The sequence below is a fragment of the Perna viridis genome, chromosome 3 (genome assembly GCF_037379345.1).
Source record: "Perna viridis isolate PV_CMFRI_1.1 ecotype Kerala chromosome 3, ASM3737934v1, whole genome shotgun sequence".
Classification (NCBI taxonomy): Eukaryota; Metazoa; Mollusca; class Bivalvia; order Mytilida; family Mytilidae; genus Perna; species Perna viridis.
This window is the reverse complement of record NC_142447.1, coordinates 1,363,699-1,377,903: the sequence shown is the minus strand read 5'-3', so window position 1 is coordinate 1,377,903 and position 14,205 is coordinate 1,363,699. Positions and strand designations below refer to the sequence as shown.

At 32.3% G+C, this 14,205-nt stretch overlaps 1 protein-coding gene across 2 annotated transcripts; it reads right to left on the bottom strand.

The window, feature by feature from the left end:
* Positions 1-1,788: 1,788 nt before the first annotated feature.
* LOC148620588 (perlucin-like protein) lies at positions 1,789-12,052 on the bottom strand. Of its 2 annotated transcripts, XM_088574268.1 has the most exons (5): positions 11,706-12,045; positions 9,299-9,406; positions 4,425-4,507; positions 2,849-2,939; positions 1,789-2,091 (listed from the first exon to the last, which is right to left on the bottom strand). In XM_088574268.1, the coding sequence occupies exons 1-5, from the start codon at positions 11,974-11,976 to the stop codon at positions 1,868-1,870; spliced, it is 777 nt and encodes a 258-aa protein (XP_088430394.1). In that variant the 5' UTR covers positions 11,977-12,045; the 3' UTR covers positions 1,789-1,867. The 2 variants fall into 2 exon arrangements, with proteins under 2 accessions (XP_088430394.1, XP_088430396.1); XM_088574270.1 differs by lacking the exon at positions 9,299-9,406 and having other exon boundaries at positions 11,706-12,052.
* Between the last annotated feature and the right edge of the window lie 2,153 nt (positions 12,053-14,205).

The following is a 14,205-nucleotide window of genomic DNA, read 5'->3' as shown; positions in this document are numbered from 1 at the left end:
TAATGTTACTCTCGGGGCCGTTGTGACTGGTGATTGTTTGTCGTATGTTCATCAAGGCTTTGTTTGCCTTTTTTTGCATTTATTTGTTGTTTAAAAAGAGTATTTCAAATTTAACTTACGAATAAATCATCATTTCGTTTGTCAGACTTCGATATACTTTAAAAATACTACAAACAGAATCATCAAAAAAATCATCTATCATTTGATATAACGCGGAAATAAAAGAGAAAAAAAATTATGGAATATCTATTTTGTCCTTTTTTAAGTTCAAAATGAAAATAAGTAGCCTTCGTTGGTGTAAATAGATATTATACGACACAGATAGAGTTTAAAACGGTAAGCATTAAACTAGAATATTACTTAGTTCATCATCCCGAAACCACGCAAAAGTTACTTTAAAGTCCCAAAATAATGTTTTTAGGCTATGCCTTTGATGGAGGGGGCTCATTAATATTTGTTTACGATGCACCATCGTGTTGCCATGGGATAAGCCTCAATCGGTGAGAATAATGTGTGAGACTTTATTCTGGGAAAGCTTAATACATTTCTACATAGCTAATAATTGTCTAATTATTATCAAACAAATAAATAAATATAAAATCGTATCCATCGACATATCAAAAGAAAAAAAAACAACTGTCGACCAATTTCGTCCAATCCGACAGATTATTTTTTAGCCATTTATAGTTCTTGTCTGCATTCTACATATATAGGACGTCACTGACTGTCTGTCCATATTACGGTACGAAGAAAAACCAGTAATTATATCAAACATTCTTGATTTGCGAGATTTGAATATCCTTTCGCAGTAGTTTCTTTCGATTTCTTACAAACTGTAAGAGATGACAACTCGACCAAGAACTAAAATTAGAACATCTGTTTCTTCAGTAAATGGAATCGAGTAGTCACTTGATACACTGTTGATTTGCGAAGTTACACATATTCACATTAATTTAATTTTTTTTTTTTCAAACATAAGTACTTTAATCTAATGCTTTCATGGTAAAATATCAAAGACGTGTCTCTCAGGAAAACAGAAATATACAAATTCAAATCATATGACAGGAGAAATTGATTAAAATACAATTGTAAACATCAAACGGACAACAGACGGACAACAAATCACATACAACATATATAGGTAGTCACTTAATTGTATATACATGAATAATCAGCACGAACAATAGTTATAACCGATTGCTTACAAAAATATTCATTTAGTCGAATATCAACTAGTCTTCTTTGGCCTCAAATCATCTTTACTTACATTAACAATTGGATTCATGTTAATGTCTGGTACATTTATTGTGTGGCACCATATTTGTTCTTTTTCCCATTGGATTCACTTATACACCTGTGTAAAATTACAAATTCAATGCTCCAAAAATCCTAAAAGAATTAAGACACTAACGAAACTGACACTAACCAAATTGTCCAAACAGGATGAAACTGGGTCGAAATAAAGTAACACTGTGTGGGTTTGGCCATTCGGCACCCTTGGTGGTTCCATTAGAAAGCTGAAACATTGGGATGCCTGATGCAACCTTTATATTTGAACTTTCTTGTTTTATTAGAAAGGAGAATGTTGAAGGCTAAATGAATCATATTGAAGTTGGTGAACCCTTTGCATGAATAGAGGAAGGTACATACGTTTGTTTCTAGGTTGTTCTACCATATGGTTTTCTGTATGTCACACGGCTGATTAGTATAATTGTTCTGGAAAAGGAGGGTTTTGTTTGAAGGGAATATATGTTTGCTTTATTAGGGCATTTTAATAAGGTTTAAATATAACTTTTAAATAGTTTATTTCAGTGTATTTTAGTTGTAATATTTTATAGTTTTTATTATTATTATTAATATTGTTATTTTATCCAAGTGGTTTCTCGCAGATATAGCCAAGTTTATGAGTACAGGGGTAGTCATGAAACGTGTAGTTGTTTCTATAATCAAGTACAAGGCAATGTTCGTTTCCACCACCTGGCTGTCCTGGTTCCCAGTCAGTGAAACTTAAAGACATTCCGCTGTGATCCCATACATAGGATCCATGCTGCTGCTGGTCTGTTCCACCAGTGAAAAAATTATAATCATTCCCTGCGAAAATAATTGCAAAATACATTTACCTTTAGAAAAAAGACAAGAGGAAATACGGTGCATTTAACAGCAACTATCTTCCTGGCAATATAGTATTGTTGATGTTATAAACAACTGTATTAAAATCCCTTAATCAATTACCAATGCACTTAGGTTTTATGCATTTAGTTTATAGGCATGGTTACGTCATTCCTCCAGGTATATCACTATTCTTTAAAGTGACATTGGCAAAGAGTTAAAATTCTTCTTATTCTCAGTACAAGTTAAAGTAAACTTCTAGTAATTTTTTTTGCAGTATAGAGTTATTCCTTAAAATGTCTACGGAGAACACAACATTGATTCAATTGAGTTATACAAAACTAGCAGATATACTAGTGTCTAGGTTTGCGATATATTATGTCGCCCTACGTGCATTTAGTTTTTACGATGCATGTATTTATTTTTATTTCTAGAATAAGGCATTTCAAAAATTAAGATTCTTTTCTGAATACATGGAAATAGTACCTTCTTGAAATGATAAAATTTGGAAGGTAAAAATATCAAAAATTGGTTTAAGTTTCTGCAAAGTTTTATATTACCTTAATGCCAACCACCTATAAAAACAAACACATTTTTGGAACAGAACAATATAAAAAAGGAAAACGTTAGACTAAGAACTCTGCACCATAAAAGCCCCAATATTATTTAAGTGCAACATATTGACTGATAGGATTATCTCATGCTAACACACGTAGCCTCAGTGGAACAGTATATTTACCTGGCAACGTAAGAATAGTCTTCTTCAAGAATACGTCAGTTGCCTTGTCGTGAATCTCAACTAAACTGCCTTCCTTCTGGCGACAGATGTTCTAAGCATGCAATTCATTGAAAAAATTATTAATATGATACATAGCAATCAAAAAAATCAGGATTATAGCGGAAATCAAATGAATGTAATCCAGGAACAAAGACCAGACATGGAAAATAGACATGCACAACAAAGAACATGAAGTAACTAAAATCATACATACAAAGTAACAAAAGTAAATGAGCAACTCAGACTCCACCAACACTTGAAAACATGAATCGGGTGCTCCGATGGGGTAGGCGTCCTCTACTTTACTTGAAACACCCGCGGAGCTCCTCACAGAAAAATCCAAAGTAGACGAAAGAGGAGAGGAACACTATGACACTTGAACAAATCGGTTCTGGTGATGCAAATAGAAACATCGTAACGATCCACAAGTTCATGATGACGATCATAAAACGTTTGTAGGAAAAAAATGAGGTTTTAAACTGAATCATAACTACAATTTTACTGTATTGTAAAATGTTCCCTCTACCATGTTCCATTTCCCCTTTTCCATCAGCACCATAAAAAGTGATTTGCTACACGTTTCAGTTTTCCTCTCCTCTTTGTTTACCCTGGATTTGACTTTAAATGAGCAATTCGTTGGCTTCGGACGCTTACTCTACCGGGGCACCTGATCCATGCTCAAAGTTTTTAGTGGAATCCAAGTTGCTCATTTTCTGTTGTTACTGTGTATTGTTGTGTTGGTTATTTTATGTTGTTTGTTGTGTTTTTCTGTTTTCCATGACTAGACATTCTTTTTTTAACTTCAGCTAGAATCTTGGTTCCCTTGAATTACTGTTAAAAAGAAAGTGAATTCGTTTTCTTTTTTGTAATCGCCAGCAGACGTTAATGTAGACATTGCTTAATACATTGTAGAATTTAATGACTTTGTTATTTTACGTAGTAGAATAATGCACTTCCTTAACTATCCTGCAAATTGTAAACAAAGAAGGTGCGTATCAACTTTGTAAGTGCCTTAAATCATTTTTTATTTTATTTGCAGTACTGAGGAAGTTGCAATACTGAAGCAATTGATCTCTTTCTATAAAACATATTTCTTTGACAAAATCGACATAAAATTAGCACAAATGTAAAACAAATTATCAATGTATAATTGTTCTAATAGAGAACGTATGTCTGTTTGGTTTTAAAAGTTCCGGTTTCCATGCATTGGAGGACTTGCTATTTTTTTTTATATGTATATACATTTCTACCTTTTTTTCATTGTTTGATGTTGTTCCTATTCTAATGGTCACAGTTGCATTTGCTTACTTACCGATTGGCCATACTTTGTAGAATCCCCAAGATTGTTGGTTCTATTGATGACTTTTTGTAAATTATCATGTTGTTTATTTCCAAAAATTCCTTAAGGTCGACTAATTTATTTTAAAGATAAGTTTGTTAAGATTAGTTAGGTCAGTCGACTGATCTTATAATTGATTTTATGAGGATATGAAGACAGATCTATTAATATATGATATATGGTAACGATAATTTATACCTTTGCTTCGTGCCATGTTTTCGATTTCTTTACAAAAATGAAACATTTTGCGTTGTACTGTTTCCATCCAGAAGCACATGTCACTAAAAATAAAAAAAATTGTTAAAAATTCGTTATCATATAACCAAACAAACCGATGAAAGAACTACAAATTGTAATTGTTTTAGAAATGTTTACTTCATTGGGCAGGATTTATGAATTATAAGATCGATTGCCCGGATGTTCTTAGAAAAGCAGAGGACACCTACCCTACCGTGCCCCTACAGAGGTGCTCATTTATTTTTGTTACGTTATTGGTATTATTTTCGTTATATCATGTTCATTTTTATGTGTGTCTCTTTCCCTGTCGTATCTTAGTCCCTGGATTTCATTATTTTTAATTCCGCTAAAATCTTGGTTCCTTCGATTACTCGTGCACTCGCGTAAAGCAGAAAATACGTTATATCACTAAATAAAAATGTCTAAATAGTAACAGTGTACCAAATTTTAAATGCAATTTCTTTCATTTTTTTAAATAAATTAAAATATAGGCTACACAATATTGATTGTGATTAACGAGAATGAAACAAGAGTATGCACTATCTGATATATTATAAAAGAAGATACTATGTTTGTTTTAATAAAATATGTATGAAAAGTGAGAAAAAAAAAACTTTTAAAATTTATGGCCAAATCAGGATTGAAACAAAACTGATCAATCAAAACTAGAGAATGATACTATAAATTGATATTTTAATATGCTGTCAATGTAAAAATCAGGCAGATCGTATGATATGGCCTATATATGGTAAACTTTATTCCATTGATTTTTCGTTTCAATGTAATGTTGATATCATATGTACGTCAAATAGTAAACAGATTTTTTATTACGACAATGGATAGCTCAAGCAACCAAATTTTACACCAAAAACATCTCCCTTTTTCAATGAATTGCAATGCCTTCTATGTGATTTTTGCCTTTTTACTATTGCAGTTAATCAAAAACCAACATTAAACTTAGCGACAGGATGCATTTATGATATGAAACGGATGATGTTTTTTTAAACCAAATTTTTCATATGCAACCCACTGCCTGGTTTTTGCTTGGATACTCTCTTCATTATATACGTAAAGTTGGGTACATTATGAATACATAAGCCTAATTTACATCTATCGGAGGTTGGGTAACCGTTTTGTAGAACACAAACAAAGTGTCACAAATGGAAAGGATTGTCCAGTCGAGGAAAATTTTCGGGAGGCAAACCACAGCGTTAACGACATGAAAATAACTGCTCCTAGTTTTTAGTGGAATCCGAGTTGCTCATTTTCTTCTGTTTCTTTGTACGTATTTGTTTTTGTTTTTTTTATGATCTTTTGTGTGTGTCTGTTTCCCATGTCTGATCTCTGCATTCTTTTGATTTCTGCTCGAATCTGTAGATTATTTTTCAAGTATTGAATTTGGCAAAAATGTCCGTAAAGAGATAATTTAAATGACTGTAATTTTTACCTTTAAGATAAACATAACGAGAATTGGTATGATAATTTGTCAAGGATAATATATTCCACGGGATCAAAAATTTTAAACAATGTCAGCTCAAGACCACCAATAGGTCTCCAATGAGCAATGAGGAAACCAAAACACCACAATGTTTGTTTTCATGCACCTGGACAATGCTTCTAGTTTTTATTTGAGTCTGAGTTGCTAATTTACTTTTGTTGCTTTGTATGTATTATTCTAGTTATTTTATATTTATTGTTGCTTGTGTCTGTTTTTCCATGGCTTGCCTTTGTTCCTGGATTATATTCTTTTGATTTCCGCTAAAACCTTGGTTCCCTTGATTACTTTGTTATGGGTTTAAACCACTTTTTTTGTTGCACAATAGTGTTGATTATGTTTATACCACTCAGCCGACAGAGCTATGTAAAATATAGCCTTCGCTGACCAGGCTATTCCCACTCGCAGGTTTACGTTAGATATGTATTTAATACATGATGCATAGTATTGCAAGACAGTTTACACAGGTGGTGTTAAAACGTAGGATAGGAGATCATATTTTGATGCATGTCACATCAAATAAATATTGAATGTATGTCTGTGAATGTCGACCACTCTGTTCTTTGCACTGTTCAATCGGATCAAGTTTAATACAGGGAAGTTAATGTAAGCATTAAGTGGTCTGAAAACTGCCCAATGATATAATAACTGTTAAGGTTTTATTTTGGTTTGTAGAAAAAAAAATGCTTCAAAAGACAAGTTTTTCAAACAAAATATATATAAAACAACATGCTCATTTTAGTAGATGATTACAGCAGACATTGCTGGCACGCTCATATTTCCTATTTAAGTCTGCTGGTTTGAAGCCACGCGGTGACAAATGACGTATGGATTCAACTAGACTTGTGTATGCAGTATTGTCAAATTTGAAGAACTTGGTTGTGTAGTATGGTTTCAGTGCAATGATTGTGATGGCAGCTTCAGTATAACACACAGTTCCGGTTTATTGAATTGAACAAATAATGTTTTTATAGGTTCGGGTCTTAACCAGGTTTATATCACATTCATTGCCCTAGTAAACTATGGTAGTGTCCTTTTCTGTTTGTACTTATATATTTTGTTTCCATAACTATTACCATTTTGGTTAAGGTGTCCTTTGTAAAAGAACTACATTTTCATTCAGCTTTAGAATAAATTTCGTTGTTAAACTTGTAATTGTTTTACATCGAATTACACTGTTTATAATTGTTTAAATACTGAGGACTGTTTTTGATTATCCGAAATATTTATTTTTACTTCACCTTCATTTAGAGATATTAAATATATTTGACAATTATTCAAGATTTGTTTTGTGCTAGATCGTTTTTAACATATAATAATTTTTATTAGACTGAGTATTGATTATTACAAAGATGAAATATATAAACGGTTTATTTTACTTTAACCTGATCTTGAGGAAAAAAGGATTGAATTAAGAAAATTAGTTTTATTTCCTAGATCATAAATATTAACACTCGGAAAGCTGAAGAATTCCTCGGCATTTCGGATCATTACAGTCTTATATTGGCCATATTTGCAAATTGTTGAAATTTAATTGCTCCATTGTAGAAAAGCATATTTATTTTGCTTCAGGCTTTTACCGATAAGGAAATCAATTGAGATTAACATGTATTCAAGAATTCTCTTTTATTTGGTCGCTTTATCTACCTGGACGGATAATGGTGTGTGATATCACATCTCATTGACAAAAACTCAATTTGATTTAGCATACAAATTTATGAAAAATACATGTGTGAATGTCATGTATTCAAGCAAACACATATTATAATACTCAATCGAGACAAGGATAAAATATATATAACCTCAAAATACTTCGATTTGTTAATAATGGTACAATTCTGGAACAAAACAGCTCCATCTTGTGTGTATAAATATGATTTATAGATGTACTTACCCAATTCACAGTTTTTTCCGTTATATTTTGGCTTACAATTACATTTATAACTATTGACTATTATAACAAATGATCAGAGATTTCTTTTTTTATATAAGATGTATCTTATTTTTCTAGAGTAGACAATCTTGTATAAATTAAAAGTTCTAATAAAATATTGTAATCTATGTATATACCTTGGTACGTTGCTTGAAAACTTCATCGTATGAGTTATGAAGAATTATTGTACAAAGTTTTATGACGGGGAAAATTTCGGTCCAAGTAGCATCTTCCCTAATAAAAAAATATTTAAATATCAGATGCATTCAAACGCATTATGCAATTGCCTCCTTTTCTACGACGCTTCATAGGCTTTTTGAGTTTAGGTTCTTCCAGACTCTTTTGTTAACTTACAATCATTACACACATTAACTTTACCTACCTGTTCCACAGCTAGTGTCACTATATCCTGAAGGGCAGACACATGTGAAGCTATTTATATTGTCAAGGCAAGTTCCGCCATTTCTACATGGGGTCGGGTAACATTCATCGATGTCTAAAATCACGTAAAATCTCGTTTACTATTTTTATTTATTCCATTCATTTCGAAGCTTTTAAAATTACGATTTACTACTATATCGTACTATACACCATACTTTTAATGTAATAAACCTCAAAAAAGCTAAGGCGCATTTGCTCTTATAATAAGAATGACTCTTCAACAGAATGAATCATATATCTAAAATAAAGTATCACACTCAAGCTAGTATCAATGAAACATTTTGTGTACAACAATTTGACTATTCAAACTAAATAATAAATCATAAAATTGCATTATCGGATTTCCTACCGCCAAAAAAAAACACAATATGAGTATCAATCCGCCGATCACATGAGTTACTATTCATATTGCAAGTAGTAATAATTTATGACGAAATGATATATAATAAATATGGCAACACACTGGATATCGTAAATAAGTACAATTAAATTACTTGTGGAAGAGTACTCAAGGGAACCAAGGTTATAGCGGTAATCAAAAGAATGTAATCCTGGGACTAAGACCAGACATGGAAAACAGACATATACAACAAAGAACATAAAGTAACTAAAATCATACATACAAAGTAAGAAAAGTAAATGAGCAACTCGGACTCCACTAAAAACTGGAAGCATGGACCAGGTGCACCCGTAGGGTAAGCAAAAACGCTTGAACATTTTATTCGTGCGCGAAACATGTCCTGCACACTCGTTTAATCAAGACTTTCTTCGGTTTTGCTGATTGTATTTTAGTAATTCACTCTGATCAAATGATGATTCAAATAATATCTATAGTCTCTCTCTCTCTTTCTCTCTCTCTCTCTCTCTCTCTCTCTCTCTCTCTCTCTCTCTCTCTCTCTCTCTCTCTCTCTCTCTGTTGCTCTTCGTGTTTTATATTGAACCTATTCGAGCGATGTCTTCAATTACCTGTCTCACAGTTATTTCCGCGGTATCCAGGTACACAGGCACAGGTGTAGCTGTCTTCAAAATCTGTACACGTTGCTCCATTCTCACAAGGACAAGATAAACATGTCCCTTAAATAAATAAATGAGAATACTGAAGCTTTTAAACAGTAGAGCTTTGGAATCTCATTACATTAGTATACGTCTTTAAACAGGGATGATCAACATTTATAATGAAGATATCAACTTAAGAAACTGTTCATGTAAAAATAAGGCAGATCCTATGATATCGATGGTACAGGGTAAATTTTATCCCATTAAAATGTTTATTCCATTGTTATTATTAATGTCAATTATTATGAGATTTATTTTAAATCATCAATGAACGACTCTGAAACTGAGTTTCATAACAACGAAACCAAATTTTGCTTAAATTTAAGAGTTATCTCCCCTTTTTCAATGATTAATGCTTTCTGTGTTATTTATTTCTCTTCAATCATTGAAATTAATCAAAACACAACTTTAAACTTTGTAAAATGTTATATTTGTGATTACAAAGCATCACATGTGACATAAAGTTTCAAATTAAACACCTCTGCCATCGTCGTTATGGTTAATCACTAGGTATAAAGGAAACCAAGGCGAAATAGTTGTCTCTTTATATTCAAGACCAAGGTTGTAGACTGAATGTTAGTATTCCCTTAAAATATGATTTTTTTTCAGAGATAATACATCGTTCACATATAACGGAAACTGAAATTGGAAAACTGAGACAGGCCTTCCTTTTTTTTCTATGTTAACACTTGAAACTCCTAGCTTAAAAAACACAGATATGGTGAAACGCAACTAAAGCACCAACGTATAATTTGAATCTAAATAACTAATATCTTCTGAGTTTACCTTAAATATATCCAACAAGCGTAAAGACACTGTAAAGCAAGCTCTGACAGGCCTCTACAACAGGGTTACTAAATCCACGGTAACCAAACGATTTCTATCAATGAAAGATATGAGAAATACAAAGAAACAAACACATTAAAAAGTGACGAAACTAACAAAACTCCCAGTATTAAAAATGATCGGTCACTACAAAACCATGAGACTGATTTTGGAGTAGCAATGTCAAGAGCTATATAGACAATAAATTATGGAGTTAATGTTATGTATTACTGACAAATGACCTAGGATTTGGGTAGGGATGCAATTAAGAAATAAATCACGGAAGCAATATTTCATCCTTGTTTTACAACGCGCTGAACATTTCTGACGCATTGGTTTAACCCCGAACAATAGCGAGGGCTTAGATAACGACATAAATGGCCATCCCGCGCTAAAACAATGATACAATGTAGTTTCCGTGATTTATTTCGATTCTAATATGACTAATTCTTCATATTAATGAATATAAGTAGCTCATGTGTTGGAAGAAATGGTGGTCATGTGTTTTTTTTACCACTTTTTTACCATGGCTGTGGTCTAAAGAGCTTTGGTGAATGTCATATTAGAATCGAAGGTCAAATATTTCATATTTCAAAAAGGGGTTTAAAAAATAAACATATATTTAAAAATCGTTTTCTTTAAAAAAAAACAATGTAATTAGAGTAGTTGATCAAGCCGTTGGATCTTGTTTGAATGAATGTTCTTTATAGACTATTTTTTTGCCGTAAAAATAACTAGATGTATTTTATATAAAACAAACCTATTAAATGTTTTCAAATTGTTATTTCGATACCACTAGTACAAAAGCGTTTCTGAAGGAACCTGTTACGTTTATTAAAATCTTACATTTTATCACAAATACTTAAAAGAATATCCATAACAAAATAATCTATTTTGTCAAAAATGTTGGTATGGAATCTGTGATTTTCTAGTACTTTACATATCAATTAAGAAAAGGCGAACAGGCACTGTCGGTGCCTAAGGATTTTCAGGCACATATCTTTAACAAAGCTTCCAAATTTGGATTATTTACGGCCAAATCATCATAACGACTTTTATTATTCAATGCATGCAACAGATCATGTTTGGATAACTCTTTATTTTTTTTTTATCCATGACATTTAATTAGAAACTGCAGAAAAAACGAATTGACTTGAGAGAGCACAATCAGTGTCCATCGGAATACCAACAACCTGACTGCATAATGCACAGTTTCCCCAATCAGATCTGCTTGTATTCAGCACACAAAGAAAGAGTGATCAATAGAACCAAGATTCTAGCGGAAATCAAAAGAATGTAATGTAGGGACAAAGACCATACATGAAAAACAGACAATCACAGCAAAGAACACAAAGTAACTAAAATAAAACATTAAAGTAACAAGAGTAAAGGAGCAACTCGGACTCCTATAAAAACTGAGAGCATGGAAAAGATGCACCGGTAGAATAAGATACAGTGAATGAGATGAAATAAAGTGAAACTTCACCATTACCTGATTTTATTACATCTGATGAACTGATTCTAGCTGAAAAATAGATCACTAAAACTAGAAACAACACACTTATTGCAGTAGCTACTCCAAATGATATCATCCATCTTTGTCTACTGACATGAATTTCTCTTGTTTCTTTAAATCCAGTGTTGCTCGTATTGTCTGAAGTAACATCGGTATCAATTCCAGATATTGTTTCTTCTGTAAAAACTATTTCAGGGTTATTAGGATATATCTGCGAATAATACGTCACGCTATTCTCGTTTTCCATTGTAATTAAATAAGACTTTCAAAAGCAAAGTTAAAGTGTGGTAATTTTTTGACAAGTTGATACTATATATATGTTTCACTTCAACATAAATTGGTACAAAATTTGATACTTACTGCAAGTAGTTGTTTCTTATCACATGTGGTATTCATCATTTGGAAAAGGATAACGGTACATAACGCTCTGTAGCGCCTACTAGAAAACATGAAATTATCTCCTTTTAGTAAAACAAAAAAAATCTAAAAATAAAATACATTTTCGTTTGTAAAAAAAAATAAACTAAGTTGTATTATGTGTGTTCAATCTGTTTATGTTGAAAACAAAACAACTACACCTTAGTGTAATGTTTTACACTAATCGTTAGACATATATAATAAGATTATGTGGCGAGACCTGGTCAGGGATGGAAATAATATATGATATTTTCTCTCGTCTATGTAGCATGGATCTGTTGTGTTTTTTTAAATTGGTATCTTAGATGATCAGGTTATCGAAAACACAATATTTTATAGGTTATAAGAGTTATATGACCATATCACAATGTCAATATTGCATTTGTTTTCACTTTGGATTTAGCCAGAGAAATAAAATGCAGCATAAATTTTAAATGACTACACATAATTAAGCATTGAAGCTTCACATTCAGGAGGAATTATGATATAGCGTTTACTTTTAATAGCCCGACGTAAATGATAAATAAATTCATTAGGTATTCACGCAACGGTAAAGTCACGTACTTATTCCTGCTACGCCTGAAAAAGCTTTAGGCAACAAATCATTTCGGTCTCCCGTTCCGAAAAATAGTGTTTTTTAACAAGTATCGACAAAATTAAAACCTCACTTATATAAAATTCGGTGTATGTTCTGCAGAATACGGAATCCACAAAAATGAGACAATTATAAAATCATGTTTTAACGTTGCCTTCTCAACTACATTTTAGTACTGCACTACAATACCTTGAAGATCACCGGATTTTCTTGTATTTAAGTACGGACAGACACACAGACAGAGAGACAGACAGATCCCTGCTGTGTATAATGTATTTTGGGTACAATAGGTAAAACATAATAAGCACGTACATTTGCAAATCATTGTTGACAAACTTATAATTATTTTTAGCAGAAATCAACAATTCCAATATAATATTTTCGACGTTGTAAAATATATAAATGAGAAAAATATCAAATCGCACTTGTTCATTAGAAACTAATGTGGGAACGTTCGAAATAAATGCATCTATATAGGTGTTAACGCTTCTACTTTCGACAGGAGCTTCCTGATATTTCATCATACATTCCGTAATCTCCCACTGTTCTATCTGTCTCCCGGTGGGAGCTTAAAACTTACCGCTTTCAGAATTTTCAGCATTGTATTCATCTGTTACGATGATGGGGAGAAAAATGGAAGCCATGAAGCTCAGAAATGACACACTTCAATTTAGGATCAAAATAACAGTTTTTTTATTGTTGTTTGTTTGTTTGTTTGTTTGTTTGTTTGTTTTTTCTTTTTTTTTTTGGGGGGGGGGGTTGGGGGGTCCAAAACTAATGTTGTAACGTACAAAAATAAACTGTGGCAAATTCTAATATAGTTTTATGATAAAAAGAGTTGACTCTAATATGTCATGAAAATGACGCTTCGCCAAATTTCCCCTTTTCGTAAAATTATAAGATGGGAGTCTTATTCTTTCCAAGCATTCATATCTATGCAAATGGTTCCTCCTCTCAAATGCATTAAAGGTTGTCAGTTAAAAAAACACTTTTTTTGTTTAAATGTTACGTGGATATTCTTACCACAACGACTCAAATGATTCGCGGCCAGGCTATGCTTATGAATTGTCGCTCTCCCTCTATCCAAATCCACCAACCGGGACGCACCTGCCTTTGTTTTTAAGATAAACATAAATTTGGAAGGATATGGAATGAATACAAACGTAAACCAGTATGCAGCTGACTGAAATAAAGACAACTTCATTAAACACAAAACACAGAATATATAGGCTAAAACTTGCATGAAAATATTCGAAAAGACGACAAAAGCTGTTGACAACAATTAGCACGACGGGACCGCTTGGTACCAATGTTAGATTAGAACTGTCATGACAAATACTTAAACTACAAGTAGGCTACTGATCACAGTTATGACACATTACAGTTGAAAATTTACATTTACATCAATGCACTTTTATGAAGTAATCCATCTGGTAACTACTGGTCAGTGTTTACAATTTGTTG

What these genes read in the sequence shown, in the direction of transcription:
- LOC148620588 (XM_088574268.1), bottom strand. Translation starts at nt 11,976, where the DNA reads ATGGAAAACGAGAATAGCGTGACGTATTATTCGCAGATATATCCTAAT. An exon ending in ATCAGATGTAATAAAATCAG is followed by an intron (nt 9,407 to 11,705) that starts GTAATGGTGAAG and finishes TATTTATTTAAG; the next exon opens with GGACATGTTTATCTTGTCCT. An exon ending in CGGAAATAACTGTGAGACAG is followed by an intron (nt 4,508 to 9,298) that starts GTAATTGAAGAC and finishes TTTTATTTTTAG; the next exon opens with TGACATGTGCTTCTGGATGG.